This window comes from Cetorhinus maximus, chromosome 12 (genome assembly GCF_964194155.1).
Source record: "Cetorhinus maximus chromosome 12, sCetMax3.hap1.1, whole genome shotgun sequence".
Classification (NCBI taxonomy): Eukaryota; Metazoa; Chordata; class Chondrichthyes; order Lamniformes; family Cetorhinidae; genus Cetorhinus; species Cetorhinus maximus.
In genome coordinates, this window is record NC_135890.1 from 68,337,276 (window position 1) to 68,362,024 (window position 24,749).

The 24,749-nt window shown below is 43.0% G+C and overlaps 1 protein-coding gene across 1 annotated transcript in view; it reads left to right on the top strand.

The window, feature by feature from the left end:
- Positions 1 to 5,683: 5,683 nt before the first annotated feature.
- crkl (v-crk avian sarcoma virus CT10 oncogene homolog-like) overlaps positions 5,684 to 24,749 on the top strand; it is a 75,729-nt gene continuing 56,663 nt past the window's right edge. The window contains exon 1 of the mRNA XM_078553816.1: positions 5,684 to 6,830. Within this exon, the coding sequence (XP_078409942.1) occupies positions 6,030 to 6,830 (801 nt within the window). The 5' untranslated portion in view covers positions 5,684 to 6,029. The remainder of the gene's footprint in view (positions 6,831 to 24,749) is intronic.

The following is a 24,749-nucleotide window of genomic DNA, read 5'->3' on the forward strand; positions in this document are numbered from 1 at the left end:
CCATTAAATTGACCAGAATTGTATAAGAATTCACATGCATTAGAGTATTTTATCCAGTGAATAAAGTGTCATTATGCATTCAACAGTATTGAGAATCTGAGTTAAATGGATCATCTGCACACCGTGCTTTGAGTTTTACATTGACTTAAAGTCCAGAGATCTGTTGAAACTTTGAAAGAAAAGCTGAACAGATGTCCGACTTCTTTGATTGAAACTCTGAGCCTTTGTGAAAAGGGAGCAGATGGCTGGACATCCGGTCAGGCAATTTCAAAGACTGTACTTATTGAGCTCTGTTGGGTTTGTTTATTCAGCTGTGCAATGTAATCCCATTATGAATCCATGATGGAGTGGCCTTGATTCCACAGGCCCACGATACAGGGCCAAGAATTGTCCCAAATGAACCAAGCTGGCAACACAAGAGTAGACTCTCAAAGAGAACCAACATTTTCCAGGGAGGGGTTATATTGCAGATTCTTTCAGAAGTAGAGGCTTTACTACTCAGAGTTCCCATACTCTTTAACTAGGATCTAAATCTGTCAACTGTTACTGGGGAAGCTGAGAGATCCCCTGAAACTGGTGGTCTGTATTCTAGAGTTTTAAAGGAGGTAGTTACGGAAATAGGGAATGCATTGGCTTTGATCTTCCAGAATTCCATTGTTTCTAGAATGATCCCCCATGAATTGAAAGGCAGCAATTGTAAACTCGCTATTCAAGAAAAGAGCGAGCATGAAAACAAGGAACTAAAAGCTAGTTAACTTGACATCAGTAATAGGAGACCTTATGAAGTATTACAAAGGCACAAAGTATTTGCAGCTGAGAAACAGGCTGTTCAGCCCAACAGGTTCATGTCAGTGTTTATGCTCCACATGATTCCCCTCCTACCCTTCTTTGTCTAACCCCAACAACTCAGGCATGGTAGCATGTTGGTTATGTTACTGGATGAGTAAACCAGAGGCTTGGAATACTGATCTGGAGACATGAGCTTAAAATCCACCATAGCAGTTGGGGAATTTAAACTCAATTAAATGAAATCTGGAATAAAAAGCTAGCATACAAAATGGTGGCAATGAAACTACTGAATTGTTATAAAAGCCCATCTGGTTCATTAATGTCCTTTAGGGAAGGTAATCTCCTTCCTCACCTAGTCTGTCCCACATGTGACTCTAATGTTAAGTCTTAACTGCCCTCTGAAATGACCTAGCAACCCATACAATTGCATCAAACTACTATGACAAAGCACATCAAGATTAAAACCGGGCGGACCACCTGGCATTGGGCTTGGGCACACCAGCCGAGAGGAATACTTTGTAAACTTCTGGAGTTCTGCTCACTAATATCTGAGGACTTTTGCTAAAATTGGCGAAGCTGTCCCATACAGTAGTCAACCAACAGTCTAACATAAAAATACCCACAGAATCATATCTTTCAGCCAACATCCCAGACTCCTCCATCATCATTCTTCCCACATACAAGACATACTCCTACCAGAGGTGGCTCTGGATCTCATGAATTCTCATGGAATCAAGTCAAACCAGCAAGGAATCCTCCTGCTGATTACCACCTACTGCCCTCCCTCAGATGACGAATCAGTGCTCCTCCATGTTGAATACCACTTAGAAGAAGCACTGAGGGTAGCAAGGACACAGAATGTACACTGGGTGGGCGACTCAATGTCCATCAGCGAGTGGCTCGATAGCATAACTGACCAAGTTGACTGAGCCATAGCTGCCAGACTGGCCCTGAGGCAGGTGATGAGAGAAGTAACAAGAGAAAGATCTACCTGGCCTCATCCTCATCAACCTACCTGTCACAGATGCATCTGTCCTTGAGTAATTAGTCTCTGTGGTGCTTTCACATTGTGACTGCAGTGTTAGTAGGATATCAATGCTGCAGTTACAGTGTAAATGAGGCCTGAATCCTAAAGCCACAAACTGACTCTGTATCAAGGAGGAGGCATGTTCACTACATTTGAGTCAGTTCAGGTTTTGATAATTTGCAACACCACAGGTTTGTTGTTCAGTGCAAAACCTGTGCTATAAATGCACTGCAATTGACACAGGAAAAGCTGCAAAGGGATGTAGACAGGTTAATGAAAGGGAAAGAAGGTGGCAGATGGAGTACAATTTGGGGAAATGGGGAATTATCCACTTTGGGAGGGAGAACGGAAAAGCAAATTTTTTTAAAAAGGTGAGAGGCTAGTAAATGCCAGAAAGATTTTGATGTTGCAGTACATGAATCACAGGAAGTTAACATGCAGCTAAAGCAAATCATCAGGAAAACAAATTATATGTTAGCCTTCATTGCCTGGGGGTTAGAGTTATTTAAGGCTTTGGTGTGACCACATCTGGAGTATTATGTACAGTTTTGGTCTCCTCACCTAAAGAAGGACTTAGAGGGGTTGCAATGAAGATTCACTGGATTATCTCCTGGGGTGAAAAGATTGTCCAATGAGCAGAGATTGAGTAAAATGGGCCTATATTCTCTGGAATTTAGAAGAATGAGAGGTGATCTCATTGAAACATATAAAATTCTTAGAGGGCTTGAGAGGGTATTTGCTGACACACTATTTCCCCTGGCTGGAGAGTCTAGAACTAGCATCATAGTCTCAGGGTAAGCGGTTATAGGAGATTCCTTCACTCAGGGGGTGGTGAAGTTTCAGAATTCTCTGCCCCAGAGAGCCATGGTTGGTTGGTCAATCATTAAGTATATTTAATATTGAGATTGATAGATATTTGGACACTAAGGGAATGAAGGGATATGGGGATTGGGCAGGATAAATGGAGTTGATGTAGACTATCAGCAATGATCTTAGACTCAAGAAGCCATATAGCCTACTCCAGCTCCTATTTCTTATGTTCTTATACGGACTTTTCTATAATTTCACATTTTTCTACACAACGCAAATGTAGGCTACATTTTATTTAAAGCGAATTTTCTATATTGTCACATATGCATATCAAACAGCACCATTTTTCAATGCTCCTTTAGAACTGCCTCTTGTTCTAACATGCCATTCAACATACATGTCCTCCTTTCTACAATTGCCCTGTTTCAAATATAATGCCTAAATATTAGGCATTTCACCACTGCCTGCGATTTGCAGGCTTTCAAGTTTGGTGTCAGTGTTTTCTTCTAGGGTCATTACAGCACAGAAAGAGGCCATTCAGCCCATCAAGACCATGCCGGCTCTCTGTAGAGCAATCCAGTCAGACCTACTGACCTGCTCTATCTCTGTAACCCTGCAAACTTATTTCCCTCAAGTGTCCATCCAATTTCCTTTTGAAATCATTGATTGTCTCCTCTTGCACCACTCTTGTAGGCCTCTTGAGTTCCAGGTCATTACCACCTGTGGTGTAAAAGAGCACTTGTCACATCCCTCCTGCATCTCTCGCCTAAATCCTTCAATCTGTGTCCCCTAAACCTTGTGCATAAGGTAAACAGAAGCTTTTCTTTGTCTATCTAATCTAAACCTTCAATAATCTGCACACCTCTACCAAATCTCCCCTCAATCTCCTTTGCTTCAAGTTGAACAACCGCAGGTTCTCCTAACCTAACCTTGCAGCTAATTTCCCTCATCCCTTCTCTTGGAAAACAGTACACCACATTGGGCACATGGCACTCGTGTTGGTTCAGCACAGTGTTAATAAGATGATACCTAAACTGCTGTTATGGGTTAGTTAAATCCTAGTCCCTTTCCTTTTCAAATATTTGATTGTTTCCCTCTTACAAAGCTGTTATGTATCCTGCATCCACTGTAGGACATGCCATTTCCTGAAAGCCATGTGTGAAACAGATTGCTCCAAATCTCTGCCTTTGTTCTTTTTATAATGCTCTTTTATTTATGCGTTCTAGCAACTAACTGAGCAACCAGTGGAATATTCCATCCTGCACCGTGGGCTTTTGACCATCAGCTGGATTTAGGAATCAAGACCAAACTAACCAAGATGATAAGTGCTTTTATATCATAGGAATAGAAGAAGGCCATTTGATCAGATCGTGGCTGATCCACACGTCAGCTCCATTCATCCGACTTTGCTTCATATCTCCCAGGAGAAAGCTAACTTAGCTCTTATTTTAAAATTAAGTCCAAATGTTGTGAATTCCCCACCAAAAGAAATGGCCTTCTGAATCTATATAGGAATTGTTAAAACAAACCATCAAACTCACATAAGTAAGAGCCCATGGGATCCAAGGCAAAGTACAAGTTGGATCCAAAATTGGCTCAGGGCAGAAAACAAAGGGTAATGGTTGATGGGTGTTTTTGTGACTGGAAGGCTGTTTTCAATGAGGTTCTGCAGGCTCAGTACTGGGTCCCTTGCTTTTTGTGGTAAATACCAAAGATTTGGACTAGGGGTATGATTAAGAAGTTTGCAAGCGATATAAAATTGGGGTGTGGTTAGTAATGAAGAAAAAGGCTGTTGTCTGTAGGAAGACATAAATGGACTAGTCAAGTGGGTGAAACAGTGGCTAAAAATGTTCAATCTGGAGAAGTGTAAGGTGATACATTTGGGGAAGGAAAAGTATGATTGCACTAGAGATGATAGAGGAGATTTACAAGGAGCCTGGGTTGGAGAAATTTAGTTACGATGAAAAGTTGAATCAATTGGGGTTCGTTCTTTGGAACAGAGGAGGTTGAGGGGAGATATAACTGAAGTGTATAATATTACGAGGGGTCTAGACAGAGTGGCTAGGAAGGCCCAATTCCCCTTGGTTGAGGGGTCCATAACAAGGGGACATAAATTTAGGGTAAGAGGAAACAGGGTTAGAGGGGATTTTTTTTGGGCAGGGATATTTTTCTGCCAGCAGGTGGTGGGGATCTGGAATTCTACCTGAAAGGGTGGTAGAGGCTGAAACCCTCAAATCTTTGAAAGGTATTTGGATGTGCATTTGAAGTGCCATAACCTGCAAGGCTACAGACCAGAAACTGAAAACTGGGATTAGGATGGATGGCTCCTTGTCGGCTGGTGCAGATATCATGGGCTGAATGATCTCCTTCCATGCGGTAACTTTCTAGGATTCCATGACTTTTGATCATCCTGGTAGTCAAATGATATAATGATGAATAAAGTTGTTGAGGAATTGAACAATTATCTTCTACAATTCTCCCTCTCACAATCTTCTGCCATTTTTAAACACCTCAATCTCCTAAATCCATGGGAATACAAACTAGGTCAAGCAGGGATTGATTAACCTCCAGTGTACTCCATTTTAGCTGTGAAAATCACTTAACCCAGAATTATTATCTCCCATTATGGGGAGATGGTGGCGTAGTCGTAATGTCATTGAACTACTAATCCAGGAGCCCAGCTAATGCTCTGGGGATGTGGGTTCACAATCTCACCATGGTGGTTGGAAATCTGCCATCCTTAGCCTGTCTGGCCTACTGGTGACTCCAGACCCTCGGCAATGTGGTTGACTCTTAACTGCCCTCTGAAATGGCCGAGCAAGCCACTCAGTTGTAATAAATGTTGGCCTTGCCAACGACGCCCGCATCATATTAAAGAAATTAAATAAAGAAACACCAAGGGTAAACTGTAATAAAACGAAGGGGAAACACTTCTTCAGTTATAATTTTCTTTCCTCCAGCCAAGCCAATGGGTTTTGTATTCTTCCCGCCAAAAGTGCCACACACGACGTGCTATCATGACGTCACGGCGCCGGACGCCGCGATACTCTGACGTCACGACGCCGGCGGCCGAAGGCCAAGCCCAGCGCCGCCGCCATCTTTGTCCAGAGGCCAGCGGAAGGCGGGCGGTGGGAGAGCGGGAACCGGGACGAAGCGGCAGCCACACAGCCAGCTTACAACAACCCTCCCCCCTTCCCGGCCATGAGGAGGCGGCTGTGAGGAGGAGGAGGAGGGCAGCGGGAGCCAGCCGAGAGCAGGCCGCAGTGAGCGGCGCGGCGTGAGCGAGAGGGCCCCGGGAAGGAACCGCCGTCGCGGTGTGTTTGCTGAGTGTGTCCCGGGGCCTCGGGCTTAGGCCTCGGGCTTGATTAGCTCAGGGGGGCGGGAGGAGGGGTGGGGAGTCGCCATGGCGGCCGCCAAATTCGAATCACACGACCGGACGAGCTGGTACTTCGGGCCGCTGAGCCGGCAGGAAGCCCAGGCCAAGCTGCAGGGCCAGCGGCACGGCACTTTCCTGGTGAGGGATAGCACCACCTGCCCGGGGGACTATGTGCTGTCCGTGTCCGAGAACTCCAAAGTCTCGCACTACATCATCAACAGCCTGCCAGGCAAGTTCAAAATCGGCGACCAGGAGTTTGACAACCTGCCTGGCCTGCTCGAGTTCTACAAGATCCACTACCTGGACACCACCACCCTGATCGAGCCGGCCCCCCGAGCCGCGGGCCCGGCCGCCGCCGCCTCCTCCTCGCTGGGCAAAGGCCAGGTCCTGATGGGGCCCAGCTCCTCCCCGGGTTCGGGCGGCGACGAGAGCGCCGAGTACGTGCGGACTCTGTACGACTTCCCCGGCAACGACGTGGAGGACCTGCCCTTCAAGAAGGGCGAGCTGCTGGTCATCGTGGACAAGCCCGAGGAGCAGTGGTGGAGCGCCCGCAACAAGGACGGCCGGCTCGGCATGATCCCCGTGCCTTATGTCGAGGTGGTGGTCAAGTCGTCGCCCCAGCAGCAGCAGCAGCAGCCGCCCGGCTACCGCAACTCCAGCAGCTACGGCATCCCCGAGCCCGCACACGCTTATGCCCAGCCCCAGACCAGCAGCCCCCTGCCCACCGGTGCCAACCCCCTGCCCACCACCCAGAACGGACCCGTCTATGCCAGGGCCATCCAGAAGCGAGTCCCCTGCGCCTATGACAAAACGGCCTTAGCATTGGAGGTAGGTGCAATGTTCAGTTGGCCAGGAAAAAGTTGATTAAAGAAAAAAACACGTTGGTTATGTATAACAAAAGTCTTGCCCTAGATTTTATTTGACGGTGTTTCTACCGTTTAAAAAAAAAACCCGAGTTGAGGGATAGTTAGGTGGAGAGGTTGTTGAAATAAGAATAATTCTTGCAGCAGAGAAGGTCCTGGGGAGATTAAATAGAAGTTATAAAAGTGGGTAGGGAGTATGGCAGAGGCACAGATTTGGGAGATGTGCAGCAAGTTATAAATTGGAACCCCCTCCCTGAAAAGGTGATGGAAGCAGATTCAGTAGTAGCTTTCCAAAGGGAATTTTGCATATACTTAAAAAAGCAATGGACATAAGAGTGGGACTAAGTGTGTCACTCTTCAGAGAGGCACAGTACAATGGGATGAATGGTTATCCTTGCTGTCTGACTTTCTGTTTTTTAAAAAGATCTGCATGCAGATTAAAATGTGAACTGGTTTCTAAGCATACTGTAACCAACAACACCAATCATAGATTGAATGTTGGATCACCCAAAGAGTAAATCACGAATAATACTTGAAATCAGCGAAGAAAGCAGGAGTAAAGGATGTGAATTATTTTTTAAACTTGTTTGAAGTGATCTGCCAGGTGTGGTATTGTAGGCACAAACAGGGCATTCAAGAGGAATGTGACTTCTAAGATAGAGTTTGGGGAGGGAAGGCCCAGTTTATGACTGGGTGGATAGCTTGACAAAACTTCGTTCCTATTAATTTGCATACATCAAATGATGGACACTAAATTACTTTGATTAAAGATCCACCAGTGAGGCAGCAGTTCTTAAAAACTACCCTTCTGCAAACCTTATAATATCTAAATCAAACTGGTGAGTGAGAAATATAAGGGTAAATAAGATTGTCTGAGGCTAGGGGACTGAATCTGGGTGTCATCTTAGGGTACTCGAAGTTTGATGAGTGGTTCAAGTTTTGTTTTTTCCTCTTGTTACGTTCCTATTTGGGAGGATTATTTTAAGATGGTTTTGTGTTGTAATTTGTTTCAGAAACCTCTCAAGTCTATAGTCAATGCAGCAGCCATTATTTTGTATTTGCAAGCTGCCTGTTTACATATTGAGGTTGAGTGCAAGTTTGCAATGCTGGTTGTCAACATTCCAATTGAGGTGTATGATCTGAAGCTGGCCTGCTTTATCACAAAGCATGGCCGGTGGGAAAGCAGTATGACTGCATTGTCAACTCTCTGCTGTAAGAGAACCTAAGTGGTTTTGGGTTAACAGCATCAGGTAATCTTTTGGCTTGTGAAAGTGCACAGAAGGTTGGATGTTTAAAGTTAACTCAGTGATTTTGGAAACTGTCATGTTTTGAAGAGCCAGGAGTAAGAAAGACAAGTATGTTGCTGGTTTGGCCAAGACTGGACACAGTAACAAGGGAGGAAAGAACTGGCAATCCACTAAAGGTGAACTGTAGACAGCTTTAGAATGACTATTTCAGACTGGCTGATTGCAACCTGAAGGTGGTTCTTTGCTATCTTCTGATAACTGGAAATGTGTATTGCCATCCTATGATAACTAGATGTGTGTTTTTAAAACTGAAAGTATGAAACGAGGCAGAGCAGTGAAACATCTCCCTGAGCGGGTAGTGTAAAATCTAAGCTGTAATTTACTAACACAATAGAATTCTTCAAATGTGGTCAAGATAGCCAATGAAGGCCTTGCAATTGAAATTGCCCTGTCATTTCCTAAATTTGCATTGTATTTTCTTTGGGTTTGTAAGTTGGTATTGCGACAAGATTTTCACAATTTCATTCACTGTTAATCAGGCAGGGCGTGGAAGTGCCACTAAGCCTTCTATTTTCCCTAGTGTGAACAGTATAGATATACATCCACAGTATTTGGGCATGCCAAAGTAAATGACAATTGATATTACAAGTTTCGAGTCTGCTTTTGTCTGATTTTTGAGCTAGTTATGAAAGAAGAATGATTTTGGACCTGGCAACTTGCAGGTAGCCATCAACTCAGCAGCACTTCAGACTGTAACCAAGTTATGGAACTGATGCCATGTCAGTTGGCGAAATGTCACGAATAAGGCCACTGCAAGTTAAAGGGTTGTGATTCCAACCACTTTTGCAGTTCAAGGCACCTTGATGCATTAACGTTCAACCAAATTGACTGGCCTGTATTTTCTTGCATTATGCAGTTAACATGGCTTTTTAAAAAGAGAAGTTGAGAATTACAAAGTAGTCTTAAGGATCTCTGGTTAGGCTGGTTGCTTTTTCTTTGATTATGGTCACTTAATGTTGAGTTTGTTGCTTGCATCGTATGGGGGATGAATCATTAGTTTAAATCATTAACTTGTATTTCTCCTAGTAATAGGTTATCTGTTTCCTATTAATTTTTTCCCCTCCTCCCTTTGGAGGTCATTGTTCAAACAGAAATAGAAAGGAATTATAGTTGATCTAAATTGTTGTTAATTGGCTGACGTTTAAAAAATTGCTCTGAGCTTCTGCGAATTGTGACTTCTTCATTTTCGTCACTTGGGACTTTAATTATCTGAATACAGACTGGGATGGTGGTAGTGTAAAGGGCAGATTCCTAGAGTATGTTCTGGGGAACTTTCGACAGCAGCATGTGTACAGCCCATGAGAAAGAAGGCACTGTTAAACCTAGTTCTTGGGAATGAGATGGGCTGAGTAGATCAAGTGTCAGTAGGAGAACTTTTAGTGGACAGTAATCATTGTATCTTAAGGTTTGGGATGATTATGAAAAAGGACAATGAACAATCCAGAGTAAGAATAATTAACTGGGGGAAAACCAACTTCAATGGGGTAAGAACGGACCTGGACCGAATAAATTGGAGCCAGATGTTGGCAGGAGAAACAGTTGTTGATCAGTGGGCTAACTTCAAAGGCGATATGGCTTGGGCACAGTCAAGGTGTATTCGCTCAAAAGGGAAAAGTAGGGCAAACAAATCCAGAGCTCCCTGGATGAAAAAGGAGTAGAAACTAAGAAAAAGTGTGCTTATGACAGGTGCCAGGTAAAAGCTACGATTGAGAACCAGGCTGAATATAGAAGGTTCAGAGGGGAGGCGAAAAATCAAATAAGAGAAGCAAAGAGGGAGTATGAAGAGAGACATGAAAGGGAATCCCAAAGACTTCTAAAAGTACGTAAATAGTAAAAGGAGTAGTAGGTCTGATTAGGGACCAAAAAGGGGATTTACATATGGAGGCAGGGAGCATGGCTGAGGTACTAAACATCTGTCTTTACCAAGGGAGAAGATGCTACCCAGACCATGATAAAAGAGGAGGAAATTCAGTCACTAGAAGGGTTTAAAGAAGTGGTGGCATTGGATAGGCTGTTGTGTACTTAAAGTGGACAAGGCACTGGGACCGGGCGAGATGCCTCCAAGGGTACTGAGGGACATGAGACTGACAATTGCAGAAACATTGGCCATAATTTTTCAGTCTTCCTCAGACCTTCGTTTAACTTCGGTGGTGGAAAAGCTTCGAGAAACTATAATTTGGAACAGATGTATAGTTGCGTGGACAAATGTGGGTTAATTAAGGAGAGCCAGCATGGATTTCTTAAGGGAACATCATGTTTAACTAACTTGCTGGAGTTTTTCAAAGAGGTAACAGAGAGGATTGATGAGGACAATGCTGTTGATGTGGTGTACATAGACTTCCACAAGGCATTCAATACAGTGCCACGCAACAGATTTGAGAAAAAATTATAGCTCATGGAATAAAAGGGACAGCAGCAACATGGATACAAAGTTGGCTGAGCGACAGGAAACGCAGAGAAATGGTTAATGGATGTTCTTTGGGCTGGAGGAATGTTTGTAGTGAAGTTCCCCAGGGGTCGATATTGGGACCCTTTTCCTGATATATGTTAATGATCTAGACCTTGGTGTACAGGAACATTTTCAACATTTGCAAATGATACAAAACTTGGAAGCATTGTGAACTGTGAGGAGGACAGTGTAGACATGGAGCGGATGTTTACACTTGTGGGGCATTCTAAAATGAGAGTTTTAGGCTAAGGGGTGGTAGATTTAAATCAGAGATGAGGAGGAATAACTTTTCTCAAAGGGTCGTGAATCTGTGGAACTCGTTACCTCAGAGTGCAATGGATGCCAGGGTGCTGAATAAATTTGAGGAGATAGATTTTTAATTAGTAACAGGTTATGGGGAGAGGGCGGGAAATTGGAGTTGAGGCCGAAGTGGGATCAGCTATGATCGTATTGAATGGCGGGGCAGGCTCGAAGGGCTGAATTGCCTACTCCTCCTTGTTCTTACGTAGAACTTCAAAAGGACAATAGACAAGTTGGTGGAATGGGCAGATAGGTGGCAGATGACGTTAAATGCAGAAAAATGAGAGATGATATGTTTTGGTAGGAAGGACATAGAGGGACAGTATAAAATAAAGGGTACTACTCTGAAGGGGGTGCAGGAGCAGAGAGACCTGGATGTATATGTGCCTAAGCCATTAAGGGTGGCAGGACAGGTTGAGGGAGCAGTTAATAAAGCTTATAGTATCCTTGGCTTTATTAATAGGGGTGTAGAGTACAAGAGCAAGGAGGTTATGTTGAACTTATATAACTCACTAGTTAGACCTTAGATGGAGTATTCTGTACAGTTCTGAGTGCTGCATTTCAGGAGGGATGTGAAGGCATTGTAGAGTGTGCAGAAGAGGCTTACAAGAATGGTTCTAGCGGTGAGTAACTTCAGTTACGAAGATAGATTGGCGAAGTTGGGACTCTTCTTGGAGAAAAGGCTGAAAGGAGGATTTGATAGAGGTATTCAAAATCGAGGGGTCTGGACAGAGTCGATAGGGCGAAACTGTTCCCACTCTTGAAAGGATCGAGAGTGAGAGGGCACAGATTTAAAGTAATTGGTAAAAGAAGCAAAAACCGTAGGAGAAAAAACTTTTTCACACACCGAGTGACTAGGATCTGGGATGCACTGCCTGAGAGTGTGGCGGAGGCAGGTTCAATCAAGGATTTCAAGAGGAAATTAGATGATTATTTGAAGAGAGAGAATGTGCAGGGTTATAGGGAGAGTGCAAGAGAATGGTGCTGGGTGAAATGTAGACATGGCAGGCTGAATGCCCTCCTTTTGTACTAATAATTCTGTAATCATATAGTTAATTCTGGAGAAAGGATTATTTGTGTTTGCTGCAAGAGGCATGTGGGATATTGAATCAAAATTTATAAAATCACTTAAACTGGATTTATTAGGAACAGGAAGCCATTTTGCCACTCGGGCTTGTTCTTCCATTCAGTGAGACCATGGTCAATCTGCAACCTAACTCTGGCATATTGGATTGAAATAAGTCTTCCAAATACAGTAGTGCCATTGCAATGCAAGTTTCTGGTGTCCATATTCCATCTTTAAGCTTATCTCTTGAAGTGTTTGGCTTACTAGGAGTTCCCCTGTTGTAACATTCTTGTACTGCTGCACTTGAAAGATGCCCAGGCCCCTGATGTTGTGGATTGTTATCTTGTAGAAGGGTGGAGAAAGACAGAAGTATGCAGCATTGTTAGTATCTAATAGGTTCTGTTTCACCAAAGTGGTGGAAAATCATATCCTACCACCTTATACTTGGTTTCAGTCATCCTGCCAATGTTAATGAAATTCCAACGCCAGGTTGTGAAGAAGACACTGAGGCTAGGATGCCTTGTTAGAGACTGTTCATTGCTCGCCACAGAGCTTGCTTCCCCACTCTAACACAATATTCGTCCAGTGCTGGCTGACTCTTTATATACACATCTGAGTCCAATTTACTAATCAATACCCACACCTGTTCACCTTATTATCTTAAAACGACTGGGTATTTAACATCCATCAACAGAATCTATTAGGTATTAACAAGAGAATTGAGTGATTAAACACATGGCTGCAAAGCTGGTGTAGGAGGGAGGGCATCAGATTTCTGGGGCATTGGGACTGGTTCTGCGGAAGGTGGGACTTGTACAAGCTGGACGGTCTACACCTGAACAAGATTCGGATGAGTATCCTCGCAGGGAGATTTGCTAGCGCTGTTGAAGGGGGGCATTTAAACTAGATTGTCGGGGGGTGGGAACCTGAAGGCAAAGTCAGAGCAGGGAACGGGAAATGGAGAATTGGTTAGTAACTCTGAAAAACAGAAAAAGCACAGGTTAAAAAGTGTACAGCACAGAAATTTGGCAGTGTTAAAAGGTGCATGTATAAATGCAAGGAGTATAGCAAATAAAGCCGATGAGCTGAGGGCACATACAGACACATGGCAACATGATATCATTGCTATGACAGAAACTTGGCAAAAATGGCAGCTCAATGCCCCTGAATATAGAGTTTTCAAACAGGATAGGTAGGGGGATAAAAAAAGGTGGGGGTGTAGCATTATTGGTTAGAGAATCAATTATAGCCGTGAGGAGGGATGATATACTAAATGAGGTATCAAATGAGGCTATATAGGTTGAGCTCAGAAATAAAAAAGGGGCAGCCACACTGCTAGGAGTGTACTATGGACCCCCAAATAATGGAAGAGAGGAGAGCAAATATGTAGGCAGATTTCTAAGTGCAAAAACAGTAACAGTTTAGGACTTCAACTATCCTAATATCAGTTGGGATATGAACAGTGTGAAGGGCACAGAGGGTGCAAAATTCTTGAACTGCATTCAAGAGAACTTTTTTAGCCAGCACATAACAAGCCCAACGAGAGGGGGTGCAATTCTAGATTCTGTCTTAGGAAATGAAGCTGGGCAAGTGGATGATGTAGCAGCGGAGGACCATTTTGGAGATAGTGACTTTCATACAGTTAGGATTAGCATCATTATGGAAAAGGACAAAGAACAGGAGTAAAAGTTCTGAATTGGGGGGAAGACAAATTTTACAAAGGTTAACGGTGAGCTGGCGAGAGTGGATTGGATACAGCTATTAGAAGGGAAAACAGTGTCAAATCAATGGGAGGCATTCAAAAGTGAGACTCTACCGGCACAGTGTAGACATGTCTCCACAAAAAAAGGGTGGCACTGCCAAATCTAGAGCTCCCTGGTTGTCCAGAAGCATACAGGCCAAGATAAAGCAGGAAAAAAAAGCTTATGACAGTTACAAAAGACTAAATACTGTAGAAAGCCTAGAGGAGTATAGAAAGTAAAAGGGTGAAGTAAAAATGGAAATTAGGAAAGCAAAGAAAGGATATGAAAAAATATTGGCAGGTAAAATCAAAGAAAACCCAAAAATGTTTTACCAGTACATTACGAGCAAGAGAATAATTAAGGACAGGGTAAGACCTATCAGAGATGTACATGGTAACTTGGACGCTAAAGATGCGGGCAGGGTTCTCAATGAGTACTTTGTCTCCGTCTTCACTAGGAAGAGGGATGATGCAGATATCCTAGTTAAAAAGGAGTGTGAAATATTAGATACAATAAGCATAGTGAGAGAGGAAGTACTGGAGTGACTGACATCCTTGAAGGTGGATAATTCATCAGGGTGGTTAAGTCACCAGGACCAGATGGATCGTATCCCAGCTTGTCAACGGAAGTCAGGGAGTAAACAGTGGATGCCCTGAGGATCATTTTCCAACCTTCACTAGATACAGGTGAGGTACCAGAGGGCTGGAGGTCTGCAAATGTACCATTACTTAAAAAGGGTGCGAGGGATAGGCCAGAAAATTATAGACCAGTCAGCCTGACTTCAATGGTGAGCAAATTATTGGAATCAATTCTGAGACAGGATGACCTGTCATTTAGGGACAGGTTGATCAGGGCAGTCAGTATGGTGTCTCACTAACTTAATAGAATTTTTTGAGGAAGTATTGAGGAGCATTGATGAGGATAGTTCAGTGGATGTTGTCTACATGAATTTTAGAAGGCATTTGACAAGGTACCACACGGCAGACTGGTCAGAAAAGTGAGATCCCATGGGATCAGGAGAAGGTGGCAAGTTGGATCCAAAATTGGCTCAGTGACAGGAAACAAAGGGTAATGGTTGATGGATGTTTTTGCAGATGGAAAATGGTTTCTGGTGGTGTTCCACAGGGCTCAGTGTTGGGACCCTTGCTGTTCGTTGTATATATTAATGACTTAAATGTGGGAGGTATGATTGGGAAATTTGCAGATGATACAAAAATTGGCAATGTAGTTGATAGTGAAGAGGATAGCTGTCGACTTCAGAATGATATCAATGGTTTGGTTGAGTGGGCAGGAAAGTGGCAAATGGAATTCAATCTGGAAGAGTGAGAGGTAATGCATTTGGAGAGGGAAGTTATTGAGAGGGGTTGAGGAAGTGAGATACCTTCGCGTGCATGGCCATAGGTACCTGAAGGTGGCAGGACAGGTGGATAAGGTGGTAAAGAAAGCATATGGAATGCTTTCCTTGCATGAGCTTTTGAATACAAAAGCAGGGATGTAATGCTGGAACTGTATAAAACTCTGTTTAGGCCACAGCCATAATTTTGTGTACAGTTCTGCTCATCACATTACAGGAAGGACATAATTGCCCTTGAGAGAGCACAGAGGAGATTTACAAGAATGCTGTCAGGGCTGAAAATTGCAGCTATGAGGAGAGATTGGATAGGCTAGAGCTGTTTTCCTTAGAACAGAGGAGGCTGAGGGGTGATTTAATTGAGGTGTATAAAATTGAGGGGCCTAGATTGGGTAGACAGTAAAGACTTGTTTCCCCTAGCTGAGGGGTCAATTACTAGGGGACATAGATTTAAGGGTGATTGGTAGAAGGATTAGAGGGGACATGAGGAAAAACATTTTCACCCAGAGGGTGATGGGCATCTGGAATTCGCTACCTAAATCGGTGGTTGAGGCTGAAACGCTCAACTCATTTAAAAGGTACCTGGATCTGCATCTGAAGTGCTGTAATCTGCAAGGCTACGGACCAGGTTCTAGAAAGTGGGATTAAAATGAGCAGCTAGTTTATTTTTCTGGAAGGCACAGACATGATGGGCTGAATGGCCTCTTCTTGCACCATAACTTTTCTATGGTCCGAAGGCTCCCTGGGATTAAATTGACCCCAAGTTAGCCCATTTGGCAATGGTAGGTTAGAACTATTAGTGATCTGTTTTTGACCTTGGTTGGGGAATAAATAACCAGAAATTAAAGGCCAGTATGGGGGATAGAGGACTAAAGGAGAAAATGTGAGATAAGACTGAACAGAGAAAGCCAGAGAAAAGAGGGAGCTAGAAGTGGGGAAAGGAGTTGCAAGATAGAAAGCAGAAAACTTAGGCTTTGAAAGTGGGCAAAGAGGGTTGAGGGGATGGGTGGGGGGCAGGCCGACAGGATGAGAAATGATTGCGAGAGGAAACAGGTGGAGTCTTTTGGTGCACTTAGATTTGGAGCTCTTTGTGCAATGGTGGATCTTGTTCTTCTGCGTAATTGTGTGTGGAGCACACATTAGTTTAGATATGATATTTGGCCTTCAGCTCAAAGTTTGAACATGATGGCTTTAAATGTCCATGCTAAAGATTAAGGAACAAGTCCTCAGTTATCCGGTAGTTTCTTTTACATTTTCTTTGTTTGATAAATTAACTTTTCTCACTCTCCCTATGGCTACTCTATTCTGACTTAATTTAATTTGGGGACTTGAAGTCGGTACGTTAATTTCCATTCAACTGATAAAAATTTACTCCAGTATGTTTGGGGTGGGATGTTAAGTTAGATACTAGGAAAGTGGAAATGTGTGGGTCAGTCAACATCAATAAAGAGTAGAGAGATAAAAGCAAAAAACTGCGGATGCTGGAAATCCTGAAACAAAAACAAAAATAACTGGAAAAACTCGGCAGGTCTGACAGCATCTGCGGAGAGAGATATAGTTAACGTTTCGAGTCTGTATGACTCTTCACCAGAACTAGAGAAAAATAGAAACGAGGTGAAATATAAGCTTGTTTTTTTTTGGGGGCGGGGTGGGTAGGTAGGTAGGACAGGTAGAGGTGGATAGAGGGCCAGTGATAGGTCGAGATTGCCAAAAGATGTCATAGACAAAAGGAATGTGCGAATGGCGACATTAAGGGTAGAAAGGACGAGCAAGGTACAAATAGCCCGGGTGGGGTGGGCGAAGGGATTGAAATAGACTAAAAGGTAGAAATAAAACAATGGATGGAAATACATCTAAAAATAATGGAAATAGGTGGGAAAAGAAAAATATAGATAAATTATTGGAAAAAGGGGGTGGGGTTGGAGGAGAGAATTCATGATCTAAAGTTGTTGAACTCAATATTCAGTCCGGAAGGCTGTAAAGTGCCTAGTCGGTAGATGAGGTGCTGTTCCTCCAGTTTGCGTTGAGCTTCACCGGAACATTGCAGCAGGTCAAGGACGGGCATGTGGGCACGAGAGCAGGGTGGTGTGTTGAAATGGCAAGTGACAGGGAGGTCTGGGTCATGCTTGCGGACAGACCAAAGGTGTTCCGCAAAGCGGTCACCCAGTCTGCGTTTGGTGTCTCCAATGTAGAGGAAACCGCATTGGGAGCAGCGAATGCAGTAGACTAAATTGAGGGAAGTGCAAGTGAAATGCTGCTTCACTTGAAAGGAGTGTTTGGGCCCTTGGACGATGAGAGGGGAAGTAAAGGGGCAGGTTTTGCACCTTCTGCGGTTGCATGAGAAGGTGCCGTGGGAGGGGGTTGAGGTGTAGGGGGTGATGGAGGAGTGGACCAGGGTGTCCTTGAGGTAATGATCCCTGCGGAATGCCGCGGGGGTGGGGGGGTGAAGGGAAGATGTGTTTGGTGATGGCATCATGCTGGAGTTGGCGGAAATGGCGGAGGATGATCCTTTGAATGTGGAGGCTGGTGGGGTGATCAGTGTGGACAAGGGGGACCCTATCATGGTTCTGGGACGGAGAGGAAGGTGTGAGGGCAGATGCGCGGGAGATGGGCTGGACACAGTTGAGGGCCCTGTCAACCACCATGGGTGGAAAACCTCAGTTAGGGAAGACATGTCAGAGGAACTGTTTTTGAAAGTGGCATCATCAGAACAGATGCGATGGTGGCGAAGGAACTGAGAGAATGGGATGAAGTCCTTACAGGAAGCGGGGTGTGAGGAATTGTAGTCGAGGTAGCTGTGGGAGTCGGTAGGCTTGTAATGAATATTGGTGGACAGTTTATCACCAGAAATTGAGACAGAGAGGTCAAGGAAGGGAAGGGAAGTGTCAGAAATGAACCATGTGAAAATGATGGAGGGGTGGAAATTGGAAGCAAAATTAGAGTAGAGTAGAGAGAGCCTGGTTACAATGATTTTGGGTATGCACCCTGCAGTTTTGCAGGCCAAAAGATAAAATAATGAAGATTGTAGACTTAATGCAAAAAGGGAGGTTATCTGAGTGAGGCTTCAGTAGTGGGTGTAACTGACTTCAAGGGGGTCACTGAGAAATTATTTTGGCTGTTGGCGAAGCTGCAAGTTGGGATATGATCTGTTTTAAAATTTTTAAATACCCATACTGGCATCAAGCACATTCCAATTTGGTTTACTGCATACGCTAGGAAACCAGTGTTTTGTTGCTTGCCTTCTAATCAAAGTCCAGAGAATAAACAGTTCCACAATCAATTATTTTAACTTTTATGTAAGTTTCAGTCATTAAAAAAAATCTAGGGGGCTTTCTTATGCCTATGAATTCTAATTAAGCTTGTCATATTGATATTCATGCTGAGCTTTGCTGTGATAGAAAGAACATTAACAATCTGTATATAATTCTGAGCAGGAATTCAATGAGATGTAGTGCTACACTGCAGCGTTTTTACAGTTTTATGTAGAGTGAGTATAATTGCTTTTAAAAATATCTTGCATTTATATGGTGCCTTTAAGATACATCCCAAGGCTCTTAAAATAAGCCTGGGGAAATGGTCACAACAGGAAGGAAAGCTTTGGTGGCTGAAAGCTGTGACAAAGAAATGCGTTTGGGATGTAGGGAAGTTGTTTTAAAGATTAGAATCAAAATGGCTGGGGACTGTGCCAGTGGAGGGGCTGGGATATACAGAGGCAGGAGTGGCAGCAGTGAAGAAGATAAAGAGTTGAAGGAGTTTGCAGATTTTGCAGAGTTTGTTGGTCAAGGCCATGGAGAAATTTGTAGGCAAGGGCAAGAACTTTGAATTAAATGTGTTGTTAGGCACTGTAGCACTGAGAAGATTTGGCATATGTGGAGCTGGTTGGTGAGATGAGTGCATGGAATTTAATGCAGGCCAGAATATGTACAATGGCTTTTGGAAAATGTAGAGTTTGTTTAGGACTGGACATCCAAAGAGAGACTGTTGAATTTGAAGGTGATAATGTTATCGAAAGCAGTCAATGGTACAAAGGTTCTCTTTATTCATTAGTGCAATTATACATTCTGCGCTCAAATCTGGAGAACAGCATTTAATAACATTAATTTCTCTTGGTCAGAGGACTGTCATTGAAGGTGAAAGCAATTTATGATCAAGTGTATGGTATATATTTTTTCAGACGCCTGCCCTTCTGCAGTAATTGGTAGAGTTTTCCTTGGAGCTTCAGCAACCATTATGGTGTTAGGTGGCTGAGTTAGGGACCAATACATTGTCTATTGGTAACAAATTTTGCTGCAAAACTTTTTGGTTCAGTAAAATTTTAATGCGGGTTGGGTTTGGTCCTTGTATTGTGTAAATGCAGTAATCACTGGATTCAGGACGGCTCGGGAGGTTTATAATTTTCCCAAAAAGCGTAGCAAGCCCGAGGAATGGGAGGATTTTAGAATTCAGCAAAGAGTGGCCATGAAATTGATAAAGAATGAAGAGTAAACCTAAAAGAAAGAGGTTAACGAAAGTAAGCATGGGTCATAACATAAATAGCAACAGGAGTAGTCCACGTGGTCCTTTCAGCCAGCTCTGCTATTCAATCTGACCATGGCTGATTTTCTATCTCTATTTTCCTGTCCGCTCTCCATGTATCTTGATAGCCTGTCTCAACCTTAAATGTATCCAACGATGGAGCGTCCATAACCCTCTTGGGTAGACAGTCCCAAAGGTTCACAACCCTTTGAGGAAATTCCTCCTCATTTCAGTCCAAAATGATCAACCCCTTATCCTGAGACAGTGGCCCCGTGTTCTAGATTTCTCAGCCAGAGGAAACAACCTCTATGCCTATTTGTCAAGCCCCTTCAGATTTTTTTAATGTTTCAGTGAGATACGTCTTATTCTTCTAAACTCCAGAGTAGAGGCCCAATTAACCCAGCTGGTCATATGAAAACCCTCTCATCCCAGGAAGCAATCTGGTGAACCTTTCAGAGCTCTAGTGCAAGTGAATCCTGTCTTAAATATGGAGACCAAAACTGCAGTCAGTACTCCAGCTATGGTTTCACCAAAGTTGTATACAATTGTAGCAAGATTTCCTTATTCTTGTACCCTAGTCCCCTTGCAATAAAGGTCAACATGGCATTTGCCTTCCTAATTGCTTGCTATACCTATTCTAACTTTGTGTTCCTGTGCGATCTCTCCCAAATTTCTCTGAACATCACATATATCCTGCTTTTCTATTCTCTTGAGCAAAGTGAATAACTTCTCACTTCCCCACATTGTTCCATCTGCCACCTTGTAGCCCACTTAATTAGCATCTCTATATCTCTTTGCAGCCTCTTTGTGTCCTCATGGCTTACAATTCCACCTAAGTTTTGTATTGTTAGCATCAGATACATTATTCGCTGAAAGGTTCTGATGAAATGTCGTAGATCGGAAACGTAAACTTTTTCTTTCCACAGTTTCCGCCTGACCTGAGTATTTCCAGCTTTTTCTGCATTATACTCAGCCTCTTTGTCTAAATCATTAATACAGGTTGTAAATAGCTGAGGACCCAGGACCGCTCCATGTGGCATTCCACTAATTTCAGCCTGCCAACTTGAAAATGCCCCATTTAACCTTACTCTTTCCTTCCGGTCTGTTTACCAATCAGCTATCCATTCTAATACGCTAACCTCTCCAGTCCTGAATGCTTGGGACCAAGTTATTTCTATATTATTGAGTGATGTTAGAATACTTGAGTACAAGTGAGAATCGGAAAACACCATAGATATAAATATTTACCTGAAACCTAAAACAGTAATAAAAAATTATAAAGCAGTAATAATTGTTTTACTTATCCAAAATCTTCCATGTTTCTGCTCCCAAAGTAATGTACTAAAATAATGCAGATGAAGTTGAGGTTCTGCTCAAAAAAATTCCGAACAACTGGTGTTTCCAAACAATAGATTTCCAGACTGGAGAGGTTACAGTGTATAATAACTCCCAACTTCATGAGCACTAATCTTGTATCTTAACCCTCAGTGTGGTACTTGTTGAATGCCTTTTGGAAATCCAGGAACGTTACATCTACTGGTTCCCCTTTGCCCTGATAGTTATGTCCTCATCAGGAGAGGTGATGGCATAGTGGTATTGTCGCTGGACTAGTAATCCAGAGACCCAGGATAATACTCTGGGGACCCGGGTTCAAATGCCACCACAATGGTGGAATTTGAATTCAATAAAAATCTGGAATTAGAAGTCTAATGATAATCATAAAACCATTGTTGATTGTTGTAAAAACCCATCTGGTTCACTAATGTCCTTTAGGGAGGGAAATCTGCCATCCTTACCTGCCCTGGTCTACATGCGACTCCAGACCCACAACAACGTGGCTGGTTCTTAAATGCCCTCTGAACAAGGGCAGTAAATGCTGGCCTAGTCAACAATGCCCACATCCCATGAATAAATTTTTAAAAAATCTTGTGTAAATTTGTCCAGCACGGTTTCCCTTTCATAAAATCATGTTGATTTTATCTAATCATATGATTTTCTAAAGTGTATTGTTAAGACTTCCTTAATAAGGATTTATTTTCCTGATGACTCTCCCAGGCTAACTGGCCTGTAGATTTCCCTGTTTCTCTCTCCCTCCTTTCTTAAATAGCAGTGTTACATTTGCCAACTTCCAATCCACTGGGACCATTCTGGAATCTAGGGAATTTTGGAAAATCATAACCACATCCACCATCTCTTTCTCCTTTAGAACCATCGGGTAGGCAATTACACCCGGGGGATTCGTGAGTTTTCAGCCCCTTAAGTTTTTCCAATACTTTTTTCTCAGCTGATATTAATTACCGTAGATTCCTCACTGTTATTAGCCCATTGGTTACCCTCCTTGTGGCATGTGATTTGTGTCTTCTCGTGTGAAGATGAATGCAAAATATTTGTTCAGTCTCTGAAATTTTCTCATTCCCTGTGATAATTTGTCCTGTCTCTTCTAAGGTACCAATGTTTACTTTAGCTACTCTGCTACTCTCCTTTTTATATACTTGCAAAAGCTCTTGCGATCTGTATATTCCTAGCTGTTTTTCCCGTTTTTGTCAACTTGGTTGCCCTTTGGTTTCTAAGACACTCCTAATCCTCAGACTTACTACTATTCTTTGCCACAATATAAGCTTTTAATCTAATACTATCCTTAACTTGTGTTTTTCAACGGAATGTATTTTTGTTGAACATTTTGATTTGTTTCTTGAAATGTTACCCACTGTTTATTTATCGCCGTATCATTTTAGCCTATTTACCCAATTTAGCCTGCCAATCTTCCCCTCATACCACTGTAATTGGTTTTGTTTAAGATCCTTGTTTGGGACTGGAGTATGTAGCTTTTAAACTTAATATGAAATTCTATGGTACTATGTCACTTTTTCCCAGAGAATCTTTTACTATGAGATTACTAATTAACCCTGCCTAGTTGGTTCTACAATGTATTGTTCCAGGAAACTGTCGCAAAAGTATTCTGCAAACTCATCTACAAACTTTGTCCAGTCTATGTGAAAATTAAAGCCCCTCTCAATTATTGTATTCCCTTTATTACAAACTCCTATTATTTCTTGCTTAATACTCTGTCTAATGGTAACTACTGTTAGTGGACTCCCACCTGCACTTTCTGACTCATATTGAAATCCCCACTTGCTATTTTACTACTTAATCTTCTGAGCCAAGATCTTGACTCTTCAAAGCCTGTCTACCGTCTAAAAGGCACAAATCAGGAGTGTGATGGAATTCTCTCCACTTGCCTGGATGAGTGCAGCTCCAACACTCAAGAAGTTTCAGAACACAGTTCAGGACAAAGGAGCCCATTTGACTGGCACCCCATCCACCACCTTCAACGTTCACTCCCTCCACCACTGACACACAGTGGCAGCAGTGTGTACCATCTGCAAGATGCACTGCAGAAACTCACCAAGGCTCTTTCAACAGCACTTTCCAAATTTGCAACTTCTAGCACCTCGAAGGACAAGGGCAGCAGATGCATGGGAACACCACCACCTGCAAGTTCCCCTCCAAGCCTCACACCATCCTGACCTGGATACATATTGCCATTCCTTCACTGTTATTGGGTCAAAATCCTGGGACTACTTAATAGCACTTTGAGTCTACCTACATCGAATGGATGACAGCAGCAGTTTAAGGTAATGACTCACTTAGGGTGGACAACAAATGTTGGCTTGGCCAGTGATGCTCATATCTCTGGGATGAATTAAAAGAAAAGCCCTGGCAGTGCTGCAGTGTAAGTGAATGGGGTTGTTGGAGAGCCTATGTTTGTTCATGCAGTTCTGTTCTCTCCCTGCCCAGCCCCAAATATAGAGCTCTAGGGCAAACACTTTGTGTTCTATTGTAACGTTGGGTTTCTTTGGTTAATTTGGACCTCAAGATGTGCTTAGACTGCTGCAGGTGTCGCACATGCAATGGCAGGCTTCTGTTTTCCACCCTAATGGACTTCGTTTGTGTGGCTAAAATTTTGCTGGTAAATTAAGCCTATACCCAGCTATCATTAATTCATTTGTTTAAAGTTTGGGCAGGGGAAAGAATTAAGAATAAGCAATACAACAATGCTGGCCTGTGAATGCTATTATAGTCCTGCAGCTGTTACAAGGGTTATGAAATACTTCCTCAAGCAATGAATACTTGGCTCAAGTTTCTTAATGTTTTCTGTCTTCCAGACAGAGCAACATTTAATTGTGTAATTCAAGCATCTTTGCCAGTTCAGATGGAATGTAGCCAATTTTGTGTTGGGGCACAATAGTGCTTAAAAAATGGTTTGATTAGTAAGGGTAATAAAACTTATTTTATGTATTGGTGAGTCTTTGATGCGAGCCATTGGCATTCACAATTTGTCATGTCTTTTTCCAGTTTTTGCCATTTCTCAAGTTGGTAATATGCTGGGGTAGTGTTCCACAGATCCTAGAAGTCCTCAAATACTTCATCTGGGTGCTTCTTTGTGGAATGCATAATTCACACCATTAGACCTAAACCTAGGCTCCTGTAATATCCACATACACTTTGCACCTTAAGTTACTGAATAGTGGTCTGGCTTGTGAACTGTGGCTAACTTATTCTCTTTCTTCATCTCTTCCCTTGTTGTCTCCTATGGCCTGGAGCCACCAGGGTCACGTGTCATGTTCCTTGATAAGGCGGGAGTACACAGGTGGAGAATTTGGTGCCACAGTGGGTTAGACTCTAGCCTTTTACTGTTGGCATCTGTGGCTCCATCTAGTTTTGTGCCTTAGGATGAAAATTGCCACCTTGACCTTGAGTCCTAGTCCTATATGAAATAAGTTTAGGGAATCCCATTTCACTTGCCGGCTAATGTTGGCCAGAACAGCTTGTAACTACATAATGCTTATAGTATTTGACAAGCCCCTGACTTAGCACTTAAATGGTACATAGACTCAAGGAACTAATGGCATTGTGGAAGTGAGGCATAGAAATATTGCACTAATCTAGATAGGGTTGAGACACACTGAGGTTGAGTTTATCTGTGCTGCCCTTTGCCTCAAAATGGTGGTGTAGTGTAATGTCACTGGACTAGTAATCTGGAGGCCTGGGCTAATGCTCTGAAGACATGGGTTCATATCCAATCACACAGCAGCTGGTGGAATTTGAATTCAATTAATAAACCTGGAATATAAAACTCGTCTCTGTAATGGT